This window comes from Drosophila obscura, unplaced genomic scaffold (assembly GCF_018151105.1).
Source record: "Drosophila obscura isolate BZ-5 IFL unplaced genomic scaffold, ASM1815110v1 contig_1, whole genome shotgun sequence".
NCBI lineage: Eukaryota > Metazoa > Arthropoda > Insecta > Diptera > Drosophilidae > Drosophila > Drosophila obscura.
In genome coordinates, this window is record NW_024542679.1 from 10,840,100 (window position 1) to 10,860,704 (window position 20,605).

The 20,605-nt window shown below is 46.3% G+C and overlaps 8 protein-coding genes across 12 annotated transcripts; 4 read left to right on the forward strand and 4 right to left on the reverse strand.

Moving 5' to 3' along the window:
• Window positions 1-474: 474 nt before the first annotated feature.
• Window positions 475-6,799, reverse strand: LOC111071248 (forkhead box protein K2). 5 transcript variants are annotated; one of them, XM_022362488.2, is made up of 9 exons: window positions 6,631-6,799; window positions 3,766-4,459; window positions 3,194-3,696; window positions 2,560-2,657; window positions 2,271-2,488; window positions 2,028-2,212; window positions 1,861-1,956; window positions 1,627-1,738; window positions 475-1,561 (listed from the first exon to the last, which is right to left on the reverse strand). In XM_022362488.2, the coding sequence occupies exons 2-9, from the start codon at window positions 4,413-4,415 to the stop codon at window positions 1,234-1,236; spliced, it is 2,190 nt and encodes a 729-aa protein (XP_022218180.2). In that variant the 5' UTR covers window positions 4,416-4,459; window positions 6,631-6,799; the 3' UTR covers window positions 475-1,233. The 5 variants fall into 5 exon arrangements, with proteins under 5 accessions (XP_022218180.2, XP_022218179.2, XP_022218178.2 ...); XM_022362487.2 differs by having other exon boundaries at window positions 475-1,558; window positions 2,271-2,491; XM_022362486.2 differs by having other exon boundaries at window positions 2,271-2,491; window positions 6,631-6,797.
• A 316-nt stretch (window positions 6,800-7,115) lies between these two features.
• Window positions 7,116-8,201, forward strand: LOC111071250 (39S ribosomal protein L2, mitochondrial). The gene is made up of 2 exons (XM_022362493.2): window positions 7,116-7,655; window positions 7,709-8,201. Exons 1-2 carry the CDS (start codon window positions 7,181-7,183, stop codon window positions 8,125-8,127), a joined length of 894 nt encoding a protein of 297 aa, XP_022218185.1. The 5' UTR covers window positions 7,116-7,180; the 3' UTR covers window positions 8,128-8,201.
• Window positions 8,110-9,361, reverse strand: LOC111071249 (ubiquitin fusion degradation protein 1 homolog). Its single transcript, XM_022362492.2, has 2 exons — window positions 9,092-9,361; window positions 8,110-9,020 (listed from the first exon to the last, which is right to left on the reverse strand). The coding sequence occupies exons 1-2, from the start codon at window positions 9,216-9,218 to the stop codon at window positions 8,206-8,208; spliced, it is 942 nt and encodes a 313-aa protein (XP_022218184.1). The 5' UTR covers window positions 9,219-9,361; the 3' UTR covers window positions 8,110-8,205.
• Window positions 9,362-10,028: 667 nt separating this feature from the next.
• On the forward strand, window positions 10,029-12,476 carry LOC111071279 (wolframin-like). Its single transcript, XM_022362535.2, has 2 exons — window positions 10,029-11,524; window positions 11,588-12,476. Exons 1-2 carry the CDS (start codon window positions 10,094-10,096, stop codon window positions 12,431-12,433), a joined length of 2,277 nt encoding a protein of 758 aa, XP_022218227.2. The 5' UTR covers window positions 10,029-10,093; the 3' UTR covers window positions 12,434-12,476.
• A 303-nt stretch (window positions 12,477-12,779) lies between these two features.
• On the reverse strand, window positions 12,780-13,136 carry LOC111071324. Its single transcript, XM_022362599.1, has one exon. It carries the CDS (start codon window positions 13,134-13,136, stop codon window positions 12,780-12,782), a length of 357 nt encoding a protein of 118 aa, XP_022218291.1.
• An 813-nt stretch (window positions 13,137-13,949) lies between these two features.
• LOC111071281 (superoxide dismutase [Cu-Zn]) lies at window positions 13,950-15,096 on the forward strand. The gene is made up of 2 exons (XM_022362537.2): window positions 13,950-14,098; window positions 14,476-15,096. Exons 1-2 carry the CDS (start codon window positions 14,036-14,038, stop codon window positions 14,869-14,871), a joined length of 459 nt encoding a protein of 152 aa, XP_022218229.1. The 5' UTR covers window positions 13,950-14,035; the 3' UTR covers window positions 14,872-15,096.
• A 240-nt stretch (window positions 15,097-15,336) lies between these two features.
• Window positions 15,337-17,716, reverse strand: LOC111071280 (transmembrane protein 161B). Its single transcript, XM_022362536.2, has 7 exons — window positions 17,559-17,716; window positions 17,034-17,393; window positions 16,669-16,964; window positions 16,351-16,608; window positions 16,111-16,285; window positions 15,774-16,046; window positions 15,337-15,707 (listed from the first exon to the last, which is right to left on the reverse strand). Exons 1-7 carry the CDS (start codon window positions 17,559-17,561, stop codon window positions 15,588-15,590), a joined length of 1,485 nt encoding a protein of 494 aa, XP_022218228.1. The 5' UTR covers window positions 17,562-17,716; the 3' UTR covers window positions 15,337-15,587.
• A 312-nt stretch (window positions 17,717-18,028) lies between these two features.
• LOC111071303 lies at window positions 18,029-18,959 on the forward strand. Its single transcript, XM_022362565.2, has 3 exons — window positions 18,029-18,246; window positions 18,313-18,435; window positions 18,498-18,959. The coding sequence occupies exons 1-3, from the start codon at window positions 18,109-18,111 to the stop codon at window positions 18,702-18,704; spliced, it is 468 nt and encodes a 155-aa protein (XP_022218257.1). The 5' UTR covers window positions 18,029-18,108; the 3' UTR covers window positions 18,705-18,959.
• Window positions 18,960-20,605: the final 1,646 nt, after the last annotated feature.

Sequence of the window (20,605 nt, forward strand, 5' to 3'; positions counted from 1 at the left end):
ACAAGGTCAATAATGAATATGTAAAGGATCTGTTGACTTATATCAACTATGAAGCCATGGATGTCCATGAATTTGACAAGGGTCCCGGCAAATCCAAGCTTCTGACTCTCGAGTCCAAATATGATTTGTTGTATAAGATAGCATCGAAGAAATGTAAGCCTAAAAGCGCCTTTGGATATCAATCTTAGAATAAAAAGAAAACCAGATACAGAGATTGACATTTGATTTTTTGTTTGTTTTTTAATACACAATATGTCCAAACACTTAAATGGGATTTTCTTCATTAATAAGAAATAAAGTGCAGTTGCTCCTTTATATATATATATATATGTATATATATATATGTATACATATACATATATATATGTATATATATATCTGTATATATACTAGATGGTTTGTATTGTTATTGTATCCGTAAATTTGTAGATATTTTCTTATTAATTTTTCATCATTTAATGTTTTTGTTTGTAATTTAATGTTTTTAAATCGATATAGGTAAAGGTATGTAGATAGGTAGATATTCATTCGCCTGTTTGTATTTTTTTTTTTTGTTACTTTTGTGGTTGGTTGGTTGTCACGTGGTTGTCCCCTACTTTATCGCTCCTTGCACAATTCGGTCACATAGCTATAACATCTTAAACATCATAATCATAATCAATCATTACAATAATCAATCGAATATATATATATATATGTATATATATATATTTATATAATTTTGTTTGTTTGCTGTTTTACTTTCGCTTTAAACTTAAATCTAATATATTACTTAGAGAGTAGCGTCATCGAGCATATTGAATTCGTCAGATCTAGGGGGTTGGTAAGGTAAGGGTAGGGGTAAGGTTAAGTGGTAGCTTGGGGGTCTCAAGTTTTGGAAAATGGTGCATTCCGTTGTACGGATGCACGGCCAGGCATTGGATTGGGCTGGTGGCCGTTCATCAAATATTCCATAAATCAATTTTTATACAACTTTTCGTTCGCGTTAGGGTTTTGGTATTTTGTTTGGATTCTTTTTTTTCTAGGTTTCTAGGTTGTTGGATTGGCAAATTCAATATACAAGATGGAGATACTTTTTGTTTTGCTTCTAATCATCTCTTCGCGTGCGCTCCGTTCCGTTCCGCTCTGCTCTGCTTGCTGATCTTTACTGAGTTTCCGTGTCCGTCCGTCCGCCGGCTCTTACTGCTCCTACTATTTGCCCTTGCTTGGCTTATGCTTCTGAATGCGCACGCATCAGAGCACCTCGGACACATATTTGGGTCTTTTGGCCACGGTAGCATCGGCAGTAGTGACGCACTCCTCCTCGCTGGCGTCGATGTGGCCACTGTAGTCGGTTGGCAACTCCTCGTAGATAATCTCTTGATGCTGCTGCTGCTGCACCGCCGCCTGCTGCTGATGGTGAAGCGTGGCAGTGGTCGGGTGGGGTCCTCCGGCCGTCACATGGTTTCGCTTTAGCGCAATCAAAGCTCCGACACCACCTGCACTCACACCACCCTCTGTATGCGCCTGCTGCACGGCTACGCCGGAATTTTGATTGGTTACATAGTACGGACTGCCGCTGCTGCGAGAATAAACAATAAATATATTTTTCGATGGTGATCATGACCTTCCCCTGTGTACACTCACCTGTACTGATTGGAATTATTGGACAGCGTCTGCTGTTGTTGCTGCTGTTGTTGTTGTTGCTGTTGTTGGTGCTGCTGTTGCTGGTGTGCATTCTGAGAATTATAGATGATTTCTGAAAAAGAAAAACAAAGAATGCCGAACATCAGTTAACACTAAGACAAAATTAGAAGTATTGAAAGCTAGCCAGATGGCCAATCCCTTAATCACTAGTCTAATCAGTGTTCCCCCTCTTACCGGCATCAGCAGCGCGCTGTTCCATCGACATGCCTGGCGATCCAGGTGCTGATTGCAGCACAATATCCTGAAGTGGCGAGCTCTCGCGCGAGTTATCTGCAAACGTACAAATGGAGAGTGTTAGCACTATGATAGCAATTGACGCACGCCATATCCATGTGACTTACCCATGTGGCTCGGGGAAACCGGCGCCGAACGGGGCATGCCATAGGGCGGACGGAAACCCTGGCTACTGCGCTGACGACGCTTCTTGTAGCTATGATCAATCAGCTTGGCCCCGCTGTCCGGGTCGATGCGCCAGAAAGAGCCCTTGCCTGGCTCGTCTTGCGAGCGAGCCACCTTGATGAAATACCTGCAATGGAATTGAGGATAAGGATTCAACTTTGATTTGTCGGTGATGGGGGTTCTACCTATTCAAACTGAGATTATGACGAATGGAATTCTGCCAGCCCTTGTTCGTTTCCTTGCGGTAGTACGGATAGTGCTTGACAATGAACGAATAAATGCCCGAGAGCGTCAGCTGCTTGTCTGGCGCGGCGGATATTGCTTGGACAATCAGCTGAGCGTAGCTGTACGGCGGCTTCTCGTTGTGGTTATAGCTGGCTGTGGAGGGAGTCTGGAACAGCTCCTGCTGTAAAACAAAAGCGTCATATATGTATAAGTGCATATTATTCAAGTTAAATTCTGCTATATAGTTACCGTATTGTTGTTGCTGTAGTTGTTGTAATTGTTGGGCTGATTCTGATGGAAACCCTGACGAGGACTAGCCGGACAGCTGTTGGCGGCGCTAATTGTACCTATAAAAAAGATAAACATGATCCATTAAAAGACAAAGTCAATGGTCATACTCATTCTATATCAGTATTTCTTCCACACTTATTCAACATATTAGCACGCCTTCGCTTTGGGCTTGGTTTGGCTGGAATTAATGGGGCCATCGTCCGGCTGCTGTTCACTCTGGGAAGCAGCTGCCTCGGCGGCCCGCTTTTCGATCCCCCGCCTCAAGCGTTGGGTAAAGACAATCGCGTACATTACGGCTGTCAAAGCCATGGCTACTCTACAGGTTAATTCTGCAAATTTTACTACGAAATGATTTTGAAAGTCAACCAAAACATTTTTTGTTTAAACAGTTGACAAAAAATCAGCTTGATCAAAATATGTTCGCTAGCAGCGCACATTGAAGTGGAAATTTTTATACTTATATGTACGTATCTCAGGTATTCTTTGACTATTCTACAGTGAGGCCACTTGAGCTGCCGAATGTTCAGAACCCAACTAGAATATGGCTTCCAATTGGCTACTTGGTGTTTGGATAAGGTGAAATTCCACTTGCCAGTTGGTGATAGATAGGGGCTCTTCTGCTCCTTCTTGGGTATGGATATCTTGAGCGGTGCGTAGATGCCGGTACCGTCACCGGCGGCTATCAGATGGGCCGGCGCTGCTTGAGGCACCACAACGACATTGCCGCCCCTCTGCTGCTGCTGCTGAAGGACTGAATGGTGAAGCGGGTGGATAGGTGCATGTGGGAGTGGGGGGAGCGAAGGTAGCTGCTGGTGTTGCTGTTGCTGCTGTAGCAGATGATGCGCTGGCTGATGCTGTTGCTGCTGCTGTTGGCTGTGATGGTGCTGCTGCTGCTGCAGATCGTCTCGTGGCGGCGGTGTGATGATGACATGGGCACCAGTGCTGCCAATGGCATTGTGGTTGTTTCCCGCATGGCTAGCCGCGACCGTGGCCAAGGCTGGGGAGGAGGCAGCGTCTGGAACAACGTTCGCCAGGGCGGCCACGTAGCTCTCAAACTCTATCCGAATCTCCGTGCTGGGGAAGCGAAAGTAGCATCTGTAAAATGGAAGATAACATAAAAGGTTAGCCTGACGCTAGTCATTCGTTCAACATGGTTGGACATACCGCTGCGGCAGCCTCAGAGGATCCACATTGCGACGCTGCAGAAAATCATCGACGAAAATGCCGTTCTTGCTGAGGCACTGCACAAAGAAGGCGCGCACCTCCAAGTCGTAGAGCACCTGGAAGTGCTTCCGCGAGACCAGATTGTTCTCGGCCACATTAAAATGAACCAGCGACGTGGAGGAGTTGCGTCCGATGACGGTTATGGTATCGGTGATGGGCAGCACTTCCTGGTTGAAGCGCAGCTCTCCATACGGCGGTGTCGTTGTCGAGTCCGCTGCGGATGCGGATAAGGAGGAGGAGGTTGTGGCAGGTGGGTGGTTTGCTGAGTTGTTGTTGTTGCTGCTAGCGGTCGTCAGTTCCGAGCTGTTGATGCCACCGGCACCACTGCTGCTGCTGTTGTTGTTGTTATTCAGCACTGCTGCAGCCCCATGATGCAGCTGCAACATGTCCTTGGCGATGGCAACAGTGGCGGCGTCGGCCGCGCCGGCTGCTGCGGCAGCGGCTGCAATGCTGGTGGGAGTGTTCAGAACGGTGTGTACCGTTACAATGTGATTGTTGCTGCTGCTGCTGCTGTGGTTGTTGTTGTTGATGGTGCTACTATTGCCGGTGGTTGTTGTTGCTAGTGTTGTGGTTGTGGTAGTGGCGGCCATTTAATCCCACTTTTACTATGCTTAGTTACTGTATTTGTCGGGGCCTAAAACGATTAAGTAAAAGATTGATTTTCGGCAAAAGTAAATAGAGAGAAACAATACTCCCACACACAAACACAGGCACACGAAGAAGAACTTTGTTATTATTTGATTTCGTTTTCGAGAACCATAAAATTAGTTAATTTTGTTATTCTCACAGTTTTTCACGCGGCTTTCGCACATTTTTCGCTTCCCCCAAGGTTCTGAAATATTTTCCAAATATATACACACAGATACGAAGGCGCACACACACCCGCTGCCGCTCTCCCTTCCCTGCTGACTGGCAGTTCTCTGTCGTTGTCGCTGTCTTCGTCTTCCACTTCGTTTCTGTTTCGGTTTTTGCTTTACTCTGTTTTGCTACCGCAGCCGCCGCACAAGCACTCATATAATCGTAGTCACACACACATATGTATGCATGTGTGTATCTGTGTTTTGCTCGGCAACAAGAAGAAGAGAATCAAAAACAACAACAATAAAAATAATAATAACACTACTACTACTACGCCACACTACGTGAGTAAACACACACGTACACACAATCGAAAATGAGAGCAGGGTTCACGCGTGCGCTCTCTGCTTTTCCCGGGAATTCATTGGCGTAGTATGTAGAGTGTAGTGTGGTGCCGGCGAGAGCAACAGCAGGCATCGCAATGGAAAATACCCCCCACCCACCACACCACCCTTTATGGAGCTTGCAGCGCACTACGCTACGGTTTTCTATGTCCGGTACTCAACGAGTATCGGGGTATATTAGATTCATTAGATCACATGTGTATTTACCGACTGAGTTCAGAACTGTGCCGCAACTCACGTGCAGACTTGTTTTTATTAGGATTTTCGCACCATTCTGTTACCCTAACAACAGGATTTCGATGTGCTCTCCACTCTTACTTGGTGACCAGTGTTGCCAAAACAGTCGAGATGACGTTAATCCTTTATCGTTGTAAAATGTACAAATTTTAGAGCAAATTGCTTATATAGAATTCAAATGAACCTGAAGACAGCTTTATAAAGTTCTTAACTATTTTACATAATAAGCCTGGAAAAAGGAGTTATTCCAACATGAAAACGTAGTATTTTACAAACTGTGTACATTAATATACATATAATCACATAGATATGTAAATACATTTAAATAATTCCACATAACTTCTGAATTATTAATAAACAAGAGGATCAAGAAAAAATTTAATTTTCCACAAATATCAAGTCGAACAGGTGTTACTCATAGTATGATTTTCAACCACACGTGGATCTTGATTTTGAGCCACTGTACTCGTTTAGCAGACGCAGCGCAGCGTTCTAATTACCGTTCCCACTGTTCCCAGCAACGAGCTTACTTCGGCTCTTTACTTATGTCGTTTCGTGGGCTTCACCCATACAAACAAAGCAGAATCTCCTCCACCCCACCACATGGATCCCTCCTCCATAAACCTATCAATCGATCGAGCTTGCATGCATAAACATGCAAAATGAAACCAAAATAAAATTAACGAGAACAACAAAAGGCAAACAAACGCCCATACATACATACATATAAATAAACCCGCACACACAGCTATAAACTCTCTTGTATATATACATTTGCATACATACATACGTCGTTAGGTCACACTCAACAGCAGCGAAAGAGGAACACAATAAATAAATAAAAACACCAAAATACACATACACATACACACACACATAGATAGCGTATTGGAAATGCGTAAAAAATGCCGCTCGTTGATTTTTCAGCTAGCAACCGACTCCACCTGCGCATACATATACACATATTGTCGGATGTGCATGTTTGTCTCACAAAAAGCACACTTTTCACAACGCTCTTGCTTTTCGCTCGGCGATTGCGTAAACATGCCGCCCGCTTTTTTTCCCACCTAACATCAAAATATGTACACATACTTGAGCCTACAGCACACACACATATACATCACACTCATGCACTGGCAAGTGTGCGTGTGTACAACACTTGAGCATGTTCCAAAATTTATATATTTTATTCCTTAGTTTTGTCCTCTCGTCTCGTCTCTCTCTGCGATTGGTTCTATTATTACTGCTGATTTCCTCTCTCTCTCTTTCGCCTGTTTATATTTTTGCACACAACACGTTTTTCACTGCGTGTTTGTGTGTGTATATTATTTTTCGTTCGCCTTGTTTATTTTCCTTTTTTTCGTACCTTTTTTCAGCCGTTCTGCGCTCGAATTCCGAAAACTTTTCTATGATATACGTAACACTAGTATTTGAACAATATTTTAAAGCCAATTTGTGCACTTTTTCAGCGATTTTAATGCGGTTTTTCCTATTCTTATTGCTTTCAGCGCAGCGCGGTCCGCAGCACGATGAAAAGGAGAAGAAGAAGAGAACGGATGTTCGACCGGGTGGCAACGCGTGCTCGAAGACAGCAAAAGGAAAGACGCAACAAACGGCGCACAGTGGCTCTTTTTCCGAAAACTCGTTGTAAAAATCAGCGTTCATCAGACTAAGTTATTTGCACATAAATAATTGCAGAAAAAACGTGGTTAACAGGGCATAATAAACATTATTTTTCTTGATACACTTTTCTTGCCAATATTGAGAATATATATACATTTAAAATTTCAGACTCATTTTGAGAAAACGACCCACTGTTCGGCGCATGTGGTTTCCAATCGACCCGTCTGGCAGCACTCGATCAGCTGTGCTGTGCTCTGGTTTTGTAACAGATCAATTTCGTCTCGTCTGTGAAAATGCAAAGCCTGACGCGCCTGCTGAACTCTGCCCTCACGCTGCAGCCACCGCAGAGGGCCGCCACGGCCGCACTGGCGCTGCAACAGATGCGTACCAAAACCAAAGTCGTGGAGAAACCAAAACCCGGAGCCGGTCAGCAGTTCCGCCGGATCGTGCACTTTCCCGAGGAGTACACGGTGGCGCCGCTGAAGATCACACACCTGGCCGGCCGCGACCCAGTCAGTGGTCGCATGGTGGCAAAGGGCATTGGTGGCGGGATCAAGCAACAGTACCGCTGGGTGAAGTGGGTGCGTGACGGACCTGCCGAGGGAGCACCGCTGGAGGAGCTCGTCTTGGAGATACTGCAGGACGGTTGCCGCACAGCCAAGGTAGCTCTGGTGGCGGTGGGCGACGAGCTGAAGTACATTCTGGCCACGGAGAACATGAAGGCAGGCGACGTGCTAAAGACTTCTCGCGTCATTCCCCGTATTCCCGGTAGGTGGCTTCGCTTGTGTGTCCATTAAGTGCTCATTTGTTCACTCCCGCAGTGCGTCCCAATGAGGGCGATGCCTACCCGCTGGGCGCCATGCCGGTGGGCACTCGCATCCACTGCCTCGAGAAGAATCCCGGCCAGCAGTGCCATCTCATCCACGCCGCCGGAACCTTCGGGACCATTCTGCGCAAGTTCGACGACAAGGTCGTGGTGCAGTTGCCCTCCAAGCGGGAGTTTGCCTTCGACCGCATCTGCATGGCCACCGTGGGTCGCCTCTCGAATCCCGAGCACAACAAGGAGCACGTGGGCAGTGCCCAGCGCATGCGCGAGATGGGCAACCGTCCACGGTCGGGTCTCTGGAAGCGCAAGGAGGGCAAGCACGGTCGCAAGATACGCCGCCTGCCGCCCATGACCACAATAGCTCCGCCGCCGACTCCCAAGCAGAAAGCCATCCAGTTGACACTAAAACTTTGAAGCATTTTATGTCTATAGAGTCATGTCCCAGGCCCAGGCCGAGGGAAACATAATAAAACTAGAGCTAAGAGTTATAAGCTACTTTCGAGTTTTCTTCATGGAGAAACCCGTGCCGTGGAAGCTATCCGCATCCAATCCGGTCTCTGAGCCGCCGGCCTCATCGTTGCCACGGTCGCTGATTGGTTTGATGTTGCGATCGAACCGGATCTGCCCGAACTTGAAATCGTAATCCGGAACGCCGCGGGGCAGAACCTTCTTGAGAACTGGCGTCTCCAGTTGACTCTCCTTCTTCTTCTTGCCATCCAGGCGCACGCCAGAGCCCTTGAACGTCTCCACCACCTCCTCTAGGGCAGCTCCGGGGGCACTGGCATCATTGCCTCCAGCTCCCAGGGCGCCCTGCTGGCCCGAGCCCGAGGGCTGGGTCTCGTTGTGCTCCTTGTAGCCGATTGGCGCCTCAAACTCTACGTTCATGTCGCACTCGATGATGCTGACGGCGTTGCCGGGACGTGTCTCCAGGACGCACAGCTCGTAGATCTTTTTGTTGTATTTAATGGCGATAACGTCGCCCTTGGTGAGGCATGCAAAGTTGCGCAGAGCGTTCTCCAGCACGGCCTTGGGATTGGTGATGTCCAGGAAGTCGGTGCTGTGCGGCTGGAACTTGGAGAACGTGGCCACGGGTAGCGAAACGCTCTCGATGCTCAGTATGTTGCCCTCCTCCAGCAGCAGGTTGTGCATCATCCAGTAGGGCAGGTAGCACTTGCCCTCGTCGGCGACAAACTCCAGGACGCCGGCGTGCGAGGAGCGCATCTTCTTGTTGTTGGATAGCTTGAACAGCATCGGATACTCGACACTCAGGCGCGTGAGCGTGTCCAGGGCCGATGGCGGCATGATGACTGTAACGGAAGGAGATGGTATCTGAGTGGGAGTGGGATAGTTTTCAGCACAAGGCTTGGAGAGCACTTACTCTTGCCGCCCTTCTCCACGTCGGTGCGCTCGTTGCCCGGAAGCATCGATACCGAGTAGCACTTGTATGTGGCATGGAAGCTGCGTCCCTCCGGGAACATCATGTTGAAGCCGCTGAAGTGGAACATGGCGTCCAATGTGCGTGTTCTCTGACTGTCACTATTGATTTTTCCTGCTGCGAAATTGAATTTTTCCACTTGTTTTGAGTTCCGTGAATTTTGTTTTGTTTTTCTGTGAAGTCACTGCTGAAAATTTCACGGATCTGGCAGCTCTGGCTAAATTGTGGAGCCCTGGAACTAGAACCATAAACTACTGATTAAACTGGAACTCGAATTTTTCGGTATCTTCGCAGGAAAGTATTTTGTTATTTAAGTTGGTATTTTTTTTATTGGTATATTCCAGAAGGAGTGCAGAGCGGGAAAATTTTATGAATTTAAAAAACAAAACAAAACAATGAAAACCCATTGTTCCATTATTTGAATGATTATTTAATATAGATATTAAGATGAGATCCACGGCTAACCGGGCATAAATCCGGGCATAAATGAAGCTGTTAAAAGGCGTCAGCGAGTAATTGCCATTTTGGGCAGGCAGCGTAATAGCGTACACCCAAATTTCGTTCATCCAACGATGACAGCATGTTTACTTTTCCTCGATGCGTCTCATCCAGATGCGCCTGACGCTCCAAAAACTTTATAAGATTCTTTAGTGCTCCCACATTTATTGTTCTATCAAAGGTTAAAAAACAAATACTCCATGATATATCTAATTTTGTATGTTTTTGGAGCTGCGGTCGACGCAACTTCTTCATCGATGAGACCCTTGTTAAGAATTTCACACGATTTCGTAAACAAAAATTGTAAATTAAATCGAAATAGATGGCAGCCTGGACTCAAACTGAGCGGACAGGCGTCAGCAAACGTAGGCGTTGGAATCTAGAAGGTACATAACAACATAACCATATGTCAGCACAATATCAACAACACACAATAAAATTCCAAACATGACCTCAGATCGGGCCTCATTAAACAAATTGGAGAACCATATTGCACATGAAGTGCATGAAGTGCGTCGCTGCCCATCCATGACTCCTGGGGAGCGAGCGGCGCGAAAAGCAGCTCGTGAACTCTTTGCCTGCCTCTCGAACGGCGAGGAGCACGTCACGCCCCAGCAGCTGGAAAGAGAAATGAGATGCATATACAATCTTCAACGGAAACGTCGCAGACTTGAGGACGCAAAATTCGGTTCCAGCAGCGAGGGCGAGCCGGAATGTGAGCTCCTGGGGAGCATGGAATCCATTGGGCATGCAAACGTGGAGCATCAACGCTTAATCTCCAAGGCAAACCTCGTGTCGGCTGCTTCCAACTACAGTGCCGGACGGATGCCCACTTTGACACTGTCTGTGACGGATCCCAGGTGCTTGGACCATGTGCCCCGCTTCCAGCGCATCTTTTCCCACCCGCTCATATTTCTCACCCTGTTTTACCATCGCCTGGTGAACTGCATCATCTCGTTGCCCAGCCTATTACCGGTGAGCGCGCGCCTAGGTCTCCTGATAGCCCTCTCCTGGTGGAGCAGCTTCCAATTGGTGCCGCTCATCAGCTACTATTTAAGCGTTGGCATGATGATTTGGGCCACCTGTAAAATGCTGAAGACCAAGCAACAGTTTGTCGACTTTCGAATTTGGTCGGGACTGTTCCAGTGCTACGGCGACAACAACATCGATGCGGGCATTGCGGAGAAGCGCTTCCTGCGGAACAACATGAAGCCGTACGGGTATTATTTCGGCGCCTTCATCTGCAACCAGATTGTGTATCCACTCGTGGCCGATGGCTGGATGCCCCACTCAGAGCTAACCATAATCTCCGGAGCCTTCACGCTACTCACCATGGGCGTCAGCATGTATGCCTCGTCTGATCTACTGCCCAACTGGGTGGTGGTTGTCTCCTTTGCCGTCAACGTCCTGGCCAAGTACCCCTATGAGATGGACAAGGTGGCTACATCGCGCTTCGCGACCTTTGTCATTGGCAACGGCATTGAGTTCTGTCTGAGCTGCCGCACAGCCTTGTACCTCTTGATACCGGTGCTCCTGGTGATAATGGCCAAACGTTCACGCTGGCACGCTGTCTACACGCATCTTATTCCACACTGCGTTACGCTCTGCTGGCTGCAAGTGTGCATCGCCACCTGTCAGGGTGCCACCATGTGCGGTGTGATTCGCGGGACGCTTGTCCTCGCCGGAATGGTTTTGTTCCTGCCAAAATTCGGCATGGTGGCGCTCTTCGTTCCAGTCTTTGTGGCCATCAAAAGCCTTGGGTTGGCCAGCGAGCAGCTACATTGGGGCGGCGTAGCCATCGCCAGCATGCTCACAATGGTCGTCTCCTATCTGCTGACCATGAACCGTGCCACCCGGAAGTATATTACCATTCTGCAGGTGAGTGTCCAGGTGGCGTCCAGCGATATTTACTATTATTGTGTGATCATAAATCATTTGCAGCTAATCATGGGTGTGACAATGGTCTATGCATTGGTGTTGCCCTACATGACGTCCAGTTTCAAGGACGACCCGCGCTTCAATGACCTGCCACGTGTCGGTCTCGACTCTCTATCGGACGCCGACTCACTGACCTGGGATCGTTTCCATTCCCTGTGCGCCCTACCCTTCCAAGAGGAGTCCAACAAGATAGACTCTCAGCTGCGTTGCTTTCACCTCAATGGCATGCCCGTGACCTGGCAGGGCAAAGTCTCCAAGGTGGAAATCGCCAAGGTATCCAACATGTTTGAAGATCTCGTCGCCAATTATTTGCCCGCCTGGTTGGGCAGGGCGGTACGCTGCGCTCATGGCGAGGACATATCGCAGAATTTCCAGTGCAATCGCAAGCTGGATGACCAATGCGATGAGTGGCGGCGCGTGTTCAAAACAGTCAATGCTCGCACCGGCAACTGCACGCTCCAGAAGTATAACCGCTACGAGTACAAACTGCTGGTGAAGGTCGGCAGCGGCAGCAGCGGCAGCAGCGTTAGCCGACTGCTGGGACGCACGACATCAGCTGAAGTGGTTCTAAAGGCCCATCATGACTTTGGGAACTTCACACGGCAGCTCAGCCAGGGGGATATTGTGTTGTTTTACGGCACACTCCAGCACACCCGGATGCGAACCAATGATGTGCAAGTGCTGTTGAAGACCATCGAGTGCCGGGACTGTAAATCCCCAGAGCTGGGAACGGCGAGCATTGGACGACTCATTGGTGCCCCTCCGATGGGTGCCCGCCTGCAGGAACTAATGCGGGGCATCAAGTATCTGTTGAATGCATTGTTAAATCCGTTAATTAGGTTTAAGTAATTTAAATAAACAAATAAAGAGGCAAAGGATTTGATTTTCCTAGCTAATAATCACAAATATTTATACAACTTTTTTTATTCAAATCGATTTGCTGCATGGGGTTTTCCATCTTGAGTCTGTTGGGCAGCCGGGGGCAACACCCCCGATCGGCAGTGGAGCAATCTTGTGCGTGTTCCCATCGTCGGCATCGGCTATGTGTTCGGCCACATCTGTTACATTCCTGAAGACCAAGTCTGGACAAGCAACGCATGTGTAGGAGAAGCTGAAATTGATGGGTGGTATCACAGAGGTACCTGAGAATTCAACAGAGAAATCGAAGACGTTTTCCGACTCCATGGGATTGTTGTTAGATGTTCGAAATAATGGATCGGCACTCTTCAGCTTTACTGTCACCATCAGAAGAGTCTGTTGAACTGTCCAACCCGAGCTGAATCATTTCTTGCTGCTCGAGTATTGGACTGTGATGATGGTGCTCGCAGGGCTCAGAGCATTTAAAGCACTCATCTGCCACGTTGTTCATTAGCTGGACACCATCTAGCACCAATTTACGATGGCATCGATGGTAAATCCCCAATATCCTAAGATCACGCGGAAAAATTCGCTTGCATTGGGCAATGGTGCCGTAGCCCTTTTTCATAAACCTGTCCAAGTACATCTCCATGGTTAGAAGCACCAGCCATTCTCGGACAGCGTGCGGACACATTCTCAAATGTTATTTCCTCAGAGATTCCAAAACAGCCCCAAATATTTTGACAAAAGCCACCGTTACGACGAAATAGTTCAAATAGAGTTGTTTCGGTACAAAATCTCGACATGGCAACGGCGCATGTAAATCATATATTTCTCTCGCTCCCACAGCATGCTGTTCCATGCTTTACGCGATTTTTATTTGAATAATTTTTGAAACCAAAAATAACGAACGAAAATTATAGTGTAACCGTATATGGTATATCATATAATTTTGGGTATATTCTGAAAACGAGAAGGTATATTTGAGTATATGTGGGTCATATCACAAAATATCACGGTATGGCAGCCCGCAGCAACTATGAATTGCACGAGTCTGGCAGCGCCACAAAACGACGACAAATTCGTTTTATGCTGTTTTTGTTTGAACCATAATATGTAAATAATCCAATAAAAAGGACTTCTGAAAACTTGCCAATCTCTTAAAAAATGTATGTATCTATCGGTAAAATTATTTGTTTAGGGCTGAGAGTCCCAGCTAGCTGGTAATATTAAACGGAATATCAATATCGAGGAATATCAACGTCGAAGGTTTGAGAAAACAATCGATACTATCGTGATAGCTCTAATAATTATTAAAAAACCATTGAAACCTTTTAGGAACTTGTCCATTGTAAAAATTAGATGCCACCTGTCGATTTGTTTACAAATTTGTCTTCGTATTTTATAGCAGCCAATCCAAACATATCAAAAGCGCAACGACTGTAGCTCGATAATATCATGATAGTCGCAAAACCGTCGATAGTAGAGACTAGCAGTAAAATATCGATACTATCGATAGTGCCCTTGATGGTTTGACACCTCTAACGTACAGGAATTTCGCTTCTGATTTTTTAATCAAAAAACATTAAAACAATGGTTAAAGCTGTCTGTGTAATTAACGGCGATGCCAAGGGCACCGTTTTCTTCGAGCAGGAGGTAAGTTTTCTCAACTATACCGTTCAATTTCAGAAAATGTTCTAGAAAAAATGGCAGCCCACAGAAGCAGCAACAAAAACAACAGCAATAACCGAAGCCATTTTAAAGGTCGTGCCGGTTTCCCCGGCCACCCTCTGGGGCAATGGAATTGATGAATATTGCTAGTCAGAATTAAGTTTTCGCTGTGTCATTTAACAAATGAAAATTATATAAGTCCAATAACAGTGCGCAGCTCTGCGTGTCTGTGCATGTATGGGGGGGCCAGTATGTACATGTCACGATTATACCTACACTTTTCGCTTATCGGGGGAAGCCGAGCAGTATCATACCCTCAGAGATAATCAAATTGTTCAACATTCATTCTCTTTGTACGACAGACCAGCGAGGCTCCCGTGAAAGTCACCGGGGAGGTGCTGGGCCTTACCAAGGGACTGCATGGATTCCATGTGCACGAGTTCGGCGACAACACCAACGGCTGCATGTCGTCCGGCCCCCACTTCAATCCCCGCAGCAAGGAGCACGGTGCCCCCACCGACGAGAACCGCCACTTGGGCGACTTGGGCAACATTCAGGCGGCCGGCGACAGCCCCACGGCTGTCAGCATCACCGACTCAAAGATCACTCTTTTCGGTGCCGACAGCATCATTGGACGCACCGTGGTCGTCCACGCCGATGCTGATGACTTGGGCAAGGGTGGCCACGAGCTGAGCAAGACCACCGGCAATGCCGGCGCCCGTATTGGCTGCGGTGTCATTGGCATCGCCAAGATCTAAGTCAAATAGAGATGGAGCTTGCACCGATACTAGAAACTAGTACCTATATAATATGGTAAAGATTATGAAGTAAAACCCGGTTACTTTCCCCTTCGCACTATATATTGGAAAATTACATATGATATGATATATACATTGGCCTGTGGTCGGTTAGGTTAATTCTATCCACAACCTTTGAGGTTCAATAAAATGGTGTTTTCAAATTGGCCAAAATAATCAACTAAACCGAACGTCTTTTAATCTCAATAATAGAATAATGGCAAGGGAAATCGAAGCTAATCTTTGGATAATTCCAATTGTTTAGGGCTCTAAAGTTAAGTTTATGGGACAACAAATACCCACAGGTAGAGTGGATATGGAATGTTATAGATAGACTGCAAATCCTATCTCAATTGCGTATTTTGCGAGTATCCAAAAGCCTCGTCTTTTAGAGCCATTACTGGTATCGAGCACTCGAGCATTAGCTCCTGGTTAAAATTCTTTATTACAAACTTTATAAACAATCGATAAAGTAGTATTATATACAATACACGGTGTAAACCAAGAAGTTTTCAGGGTGTTTTGATTTCACTTGACTGGACTATAAAACAATATCAATGCGTATGGGCTACGAATGGACTACGATAAAACATTAAAGGGACTAACTAGGATTAGCATGCTGATTGGCTGAGTGTAGAGAACTCCAGCGCGAGTATATGCAATTAGAAGAGATGGCCTTAGGTCTTGTTGAAGTACGACTGATAGACAATTCCCAGCGAGGAAGTGGCAAAGAGAGTGAAGTAGCTCCACCACGTGGCGAAGCCCAGAAATCCCTTGTACACCTCCGTGGAGAAAACCTGTAATATACAGAGAATAAATTTAAGAACCGTCGGCTGGCATTCGGGTCATCTGGGGGATCTTACATTTTTAAGGCTACTGAACGATGCCTGCAGCGACTGTGCCGACTCCATAATATTGAACTCTCCCTCTTCAATGGCAGTGGCAGTACCGCCGGATACGGCCGTCTCCACGTCGCCGGCAGCACACTCGTGCTGCAGCACGACAGCCTCACTGAAGACGCCTGACCAGCTGAAACCGCCCAGGCTTTTGTACATCAGCGTCAGGTAGAGGCACAGAATGAGCGGGGCAGCAAATTGGAGGGTCACAACGCAGAGATAGTAGAAAATAGAGGAGATCTGAGGGAAGAGCAGGCAGGAAGGTTAGAAAATTCACAGTGAAACTCGAGCAGCCTATGCACACCTTTTGTTTGAACTCCACATTGGTGATGCGACCGGCCTCCTTGCGCAGATCCATTATCTTATCATAGGCCAGGTTCAGGTACGATTGCAGATAGACGGGCATCAGGGCGAAGCGCATGACCACCACAAAAACGACCAGCAGCAAGCGCAGCGTTTCAAAGGCATGCGGCGTCAGTCTGGAGCGAGAAAGGACCCTCTTAGAAGCGGTTGAATAAAAGAATGAAACGATTCACGAGCTTACAGTGGCTGTTGCATGCCCTGGAAGACGCGCACCGTCAGATAGTCACGGCTGATGGGCCTGATCCACAAAATGACCAAAATAAATGGTAGCACAAAGCTGAGATTCAGCAGGACTTGCATCACGCGATTGCCGCGGCAGTATTTCAGCGAGTCCCAGTGCATCTTGGCCATGCGCAGGCCGGGGAAGGTGAATAGCGAGCCGAGCACGCCGCAGCTCAGAGCGAGAAAGAATTTGACCACAATTTTTGAGGCCGGACCACTGGAAATACAAAGGAAAGGGCTTTAGCCAGTAGTCAGTATATCTGCGGTTTCTACTCACGATGAGGGTAGACCCTGCTCGGTGAGAAACTTCGAGGCGCTTGCATTGAAACTGGTGTAGGCATCCTCCAGTCCTGTCTCGAGAATGCGCTCGTCGATGATCAGCACGATCATAGCGATCAGCAGATAGACCAGACAGGCCACAATAACCATGGACCGCTCGCCAATGGACTCCTCGCTTTGGAAATACAGAACGGTGAGGGAGGACAGCAGCTTTAGGGAAAAGAAGATGACTAGTAGGCACCAGACCATGCTCAGATTGATCTCCTCCTTCAGCGGAAAGTAAAAGTGGAAGAGCTGCTCCGAATAGAGCGGGTGCGTGGTTATTATGGGTCAATATCAAGATTTAAGCGATTTCAAACCTACCTCGGAGATCACGTACACAATGCCGGCGTAGATACTAAAGTCCAGCAGCCATTGGTATTCGGTGAAGTAGCGCAGGTGCACCACGTCCTGCTCCTGCACCGGCAACGTCTCCAGGTCCAGCTCAATGCTGCGCGGTATGTGGAACTGCCCGGAGACTCCATTCTGCTGCTTGTGCTTGCCCTTGGCTGGTTTCTCCTTGGGCACACCGCCCTTGGATCGCAGCTCGTCGTCCGTTGGGTGCAGATAGCGATAGAGGCCGGTGCGGCAGAGTATCCACTTGGCGAAGGAGTAGTGGGGACTCAGTTTCTGTATCACGCTCACCATCACCAGCGTGATCACCAGTTGGGGACCCAGAACAGCCTGCAATGGACGGGGAAGCGAAGGACAACGAGTCCAATTAGAAACGTGCGCAGCTATTTTTGGGTTTCCATTCTATTTTTGGTCAATTATTACGACCAGCACTTCATTTTTCCGGGCAAGCCGGGCAGATTTTCCTTCATTATCACCGCTCTTTTCTCAGCTTACCATCGCTTCCCGTTGTCTTTCCGCTGTTAAACTTTCTGAAGTTGAGTCTGGTGTTAATTTACTGCGCTAATTAATTCATCATTTTCAATTAAAAACGGAAATCTCGAACAATTTGTTCGTCCAAATTTTCTTTTGGTGGGCAGTGTGACCGTTTGCTGCAAACCCACATAAATACCGAAAGAAATTACTTAGCATTTATGAGGATTATTATAAGTGCGCGCGCTCGCATTTATAATTTTAAACAACCGTCGGCAGAGAGCCGAATTTCCAAGTGATGCATCTATAAACCGTATATACATGATTATATTTGATAGATTTACCTGTATAGATAGACTAAGGACAGGCGCAATAAAAAACATACAGGATCAAAAGAAATGAATGGTGTTCTTCCTCTCCTACAAAGAACGAGAGCGAAGTCCATGCGTCTCTCAAGCCGACTTATAATATGCCACACAGTTCCAACGAAAATCAATCTAGCATTCATTCATCTATTCAACACATCCAAATTTAAGTTTTAAACAAAGCAACAAAAAAAAAACATCTGTTGGAAATGGCGAAGGAAAACCAACCAAAGATCTGGGATCACGGAAAATGGGACTCGGGAGCAATCGATAAATACAACAACATACCGCGCATACAGAAGGAGCTGCGCCGTGGCAACTGGGTCTACATCTGCCAACATCCAGAGGTGCAGACCAGCTTGCTGCTGTCATTTCACTTATCTTAACCGAATAACTAATTTCAATTTTCCCAGATTCGCGCCATCATTCGGGTCATTCTGCAGCAGGCGATCAATGCGAAACCCCATCCTGAAAACATTCGTAAGTTTGTGGCCGATTTCTTTAATTGCTGTCGCACTCCGCTGCTGGTGCCAATGGTGCGTGGTCTGCGTCTCAGCTCCAAACTGGTCTCATCCTTATCGTCCCACTCCCAACACAGGTGAACACGCAGTTGAAGTACGTCAAGGAGCAGCTGGCGCGTGGTCGCTGGAGTGCTTTTGATGCCGAGATGCTGTTCATGGAGACCTGCTCCACGCACTCGCTCCTGTCTGCTGCCTCCGAGGATAGCAATGTCCACCCCATTCTAACCTACGCGCTCGTCTTCAAGAAACCCGATGAGTGTGGCATTGATAAACCGCCATTCTAGGACTCGGAGCGGCTCAATGGTTAATGATAAAGAAGACAGGCTAGGAAGAGGGCATCAAGGGGACGCATCGTGGCTTTTCTGTGCGCTAACTTTTAGTTGACTGTATCTTTGAGTGTACATGATAACTGTATACTTCTTTTGTTTCTTTACCTATGTATGTATAATATTTACATATACCCACATATTTACACATGTCTGAGGCCTGGCCATACTCTATTTATAAATGAAGTAAATTCACTAACAAAAAGCAATAGGGCTAATTTGGGTAACACTCGGGAGCTGAATGTACGAGTACTGTGGAAAGCAAACATTCTGGCTAACACTGTCTGAGCCAACAACAGAAATCGTGTCAATATTTGGAGTCCCGAAAACAGAATTCTGAATAAAAAAAGGCTTAATAAAAATGTGTTCGAACTTTGATGAAGTAGATTTTCAAATTACAAGCAATACAAGAAACTATCTATTCTTTGGGGTATTCCATTCGTGAATTTGCGGTTCAAAGCTATACAATAAATTATGACAGCCCACTGATAAGTCACCCAACGAATTATTAATGCAACAGCTGATTTGTATTCCTTTTGGGAGGAGGTATCTTCATTTTTACATTTTTGAATTTTACATATAGCAAAATTTGAATTAAATGTCAAGTAAACATGCATTAACTAGTGCAATATAAATTATGGTACAATTACTAAAAAAAAATCGTACCGTTGTCATTCTTTGCTAAAATTTATTTATTATTTATTTATTTTGTTAAGAATAGCTGGCACTAGAAAGTTCTTGTCAAAAAATAATACCATTCCATACAAAACGAGAAGGAACGTGTGAGTCGCTTCTGGGGACGCGACTCTACTTATACCCGTACTCAGTCAGTATATACATTTTTGAGCATGATTTTTTAGAATTTTAGAATTTAAAAAAAAATTTTACATTTTACATTTTTTTGCTACATTTGTTATCTACATCTCATCTACAATGTCTATTCTACATCTAACATGTAGTTTGTACAAGTACCATTTAGATTCTACATCTCCTCCGCTAGGGGTTGCTCGCGCACTGAACGCGGCAGAGTGTGCGAGCGAGAAGGAAAATGAGTTGCGTTGTCGTGGGCGGGAGGGGGAGGGGAAGCAACTGAAAATTAATTTCTTCATTCTGGCTATAATTATGATCCGATCTGATTCAGATTCGGCAATCTGGTAGATATGGGCATTCTCTACGATACTACGTTTTTAGTTTTATCGGATCTTTAAAACTGTGCCTGCCACAGATTTTCGTCCTTTGTGTAGGCGGAAGGGGGCGGGGCGAAATTTTGAAATACACTTGTAGCAGTGTGATATCACATGAGTCCGGAAACTAAATTTGGTTTCTCTAGCTCTTATAGTCTCTGAGATCCAGGCGCTCATCAAGACGGACGGACGGACAGACGGACAGTCGGACAGACGGACAGACGGACGGACAGACGGACATGGCTATATAGACTCGGACTATTGATGCTGATCAAGAATATATATACTTTATGGGGTCGGAAACGTTTCCTTCTCTGCGTTGCACACATCCACTTTTACCACAAATCTAATATACCCCTTAACTCTTTTTTGAGTACGGGTATAAAAAATATTCTACAAATATATCCATTCTATTGCCACGAATCAAAAATTCCGTGAAAGGTATTACAATTTTCTTGTCAATCTATTACTTTTTATGGATATGCGCGCTGCAGGTTCTGAGTAAAAATTCTGAAAATGGAAACAGTCATAGAATTGCGGTTTTTGAATTTTTAAAATAATTTTGGGGGTATATTGCAAATTCTAAGTATGAGAAAGTGATCTACTCATCACGGCCCACAACCTAAATTTTGTCTCGTGCAAAGTACAAAATGACTGTCGCACAGTGTTGTGGCT

Coding starts and splice junctions, on each gene's coding strand:
- LOC111071281 (XM_022362537.2), top strand. CDS start 14,036: ATGGTTAAAGCTGTCTGTGTAATTAACGGCGATGCCAAGGGCACCGTT. Junction 14,099..14,475: donor CCGTTTTCTTCGAGCAGGAG/GTAAGTTTTCTC, acceptor TTTGTACGACAG/ACCAGCGAGGCTCCCGTGAA.
- LOC111071249 (XM_022362492.2), bottom strand. CDS start 9,218: ATGTTCCACTTCAGCGGCTTCAACATGATGTTCCCGGAGGGACGCAGC. Junction 9,021..9,091: donor CGTGGAGAAGGGCGGCAAGA/GTAAGTGCTCTC, acceptor CTTCCGTTACAG/TCATCATGCCGCCATCGGCC.
- LOC111071250 (XM_022362493.2), top strand. CDS start 7,181: ATGCAAAGCCTGACGCGCCTGCTGAACTCTGCCCTCACGCTGCAGCCA. Junction 7,656..7,708: donor CGTCATTCCCCGTATTCCCG/GTAGGTGGCTTC, acceptor TCACTCCCGCAG/TGCGTCCCAATGAGGGCGAT.
- LOC111071280 (XM_022362536.2), bottom strand. Junction 16,965..17,033: donor TTGTGTACGTGATCTCCGAG/GTAGGTTTGAAA, acceptor TATTCGGAGCAG/CTCTTCCACTTTTACTTTCC. Junction 16,047..16,110: donor ATGTGGAGTTCAAACAAAAG/GTGTGCATAGGC, acceptor CTCTTCCCTCAG/ATCTCCTCTATTTTCTACTA.
- LOC111071248 (XM_022362486.2), bottom strand. CDS start 4,415: ATGGCCGCCACTACCACAACCACAACACTAGCAACAACAACCACCGGC. Junction 2,658..3,193: donor CCCCTATCTATCACCAACTG/GCAAGTGGAATT, acceptor TCTTTTTTATAG/GTACAATTAGCGCCGCCAAC. Junction 2,213..2,270: donor CATAATCTCAGTTTGAATAG/GTAGAACCCCCA, acceptor ATTCCATTGCAG/GTATTTCATCAAGGTGGCTC.
- LOC111071324 (XM_022362599.1), bottom strand. CDS start 13,136: ATGTGTCCGCACGCTGTCCGAGAATGGCTGGTGCTTCTAACCATGGAG.
- LOC111071279 (XM_022362535.2), top strand. CDS start 10,094: ATGACCTCAGATCGGGCCTCATTAAACAAATTGGAGAACCATATTGCA. Junction 11,525..11,587: donor AGTATATTACCATTCTGCAG/GTGAGTGTCCAG, acceptor AATCATTTGCAG/CTAATCATGGGTGTGACAAT.
- LOC111071303 (XM_022362565.2), top strand. CDS start 18,109: ATGGCGAAGGAAAACCAACCAAAGATCTGGGATCACGGAAAATGGGAC. Junction 18,247..18,312: donor ACATCTGCCAACATCCAGAG/GTGCAGACCAGC, acceptor CAATTTTCCCAG/ATTCGCGCCATCATTCGGGT. Junction 18,436..18,497: donor CTCCGCTGCTGGTGCCAATG/GTGCGTGGTCTG, acceptor CTCCCAACACAG/GTGAACACGCAGTTGAAGTA.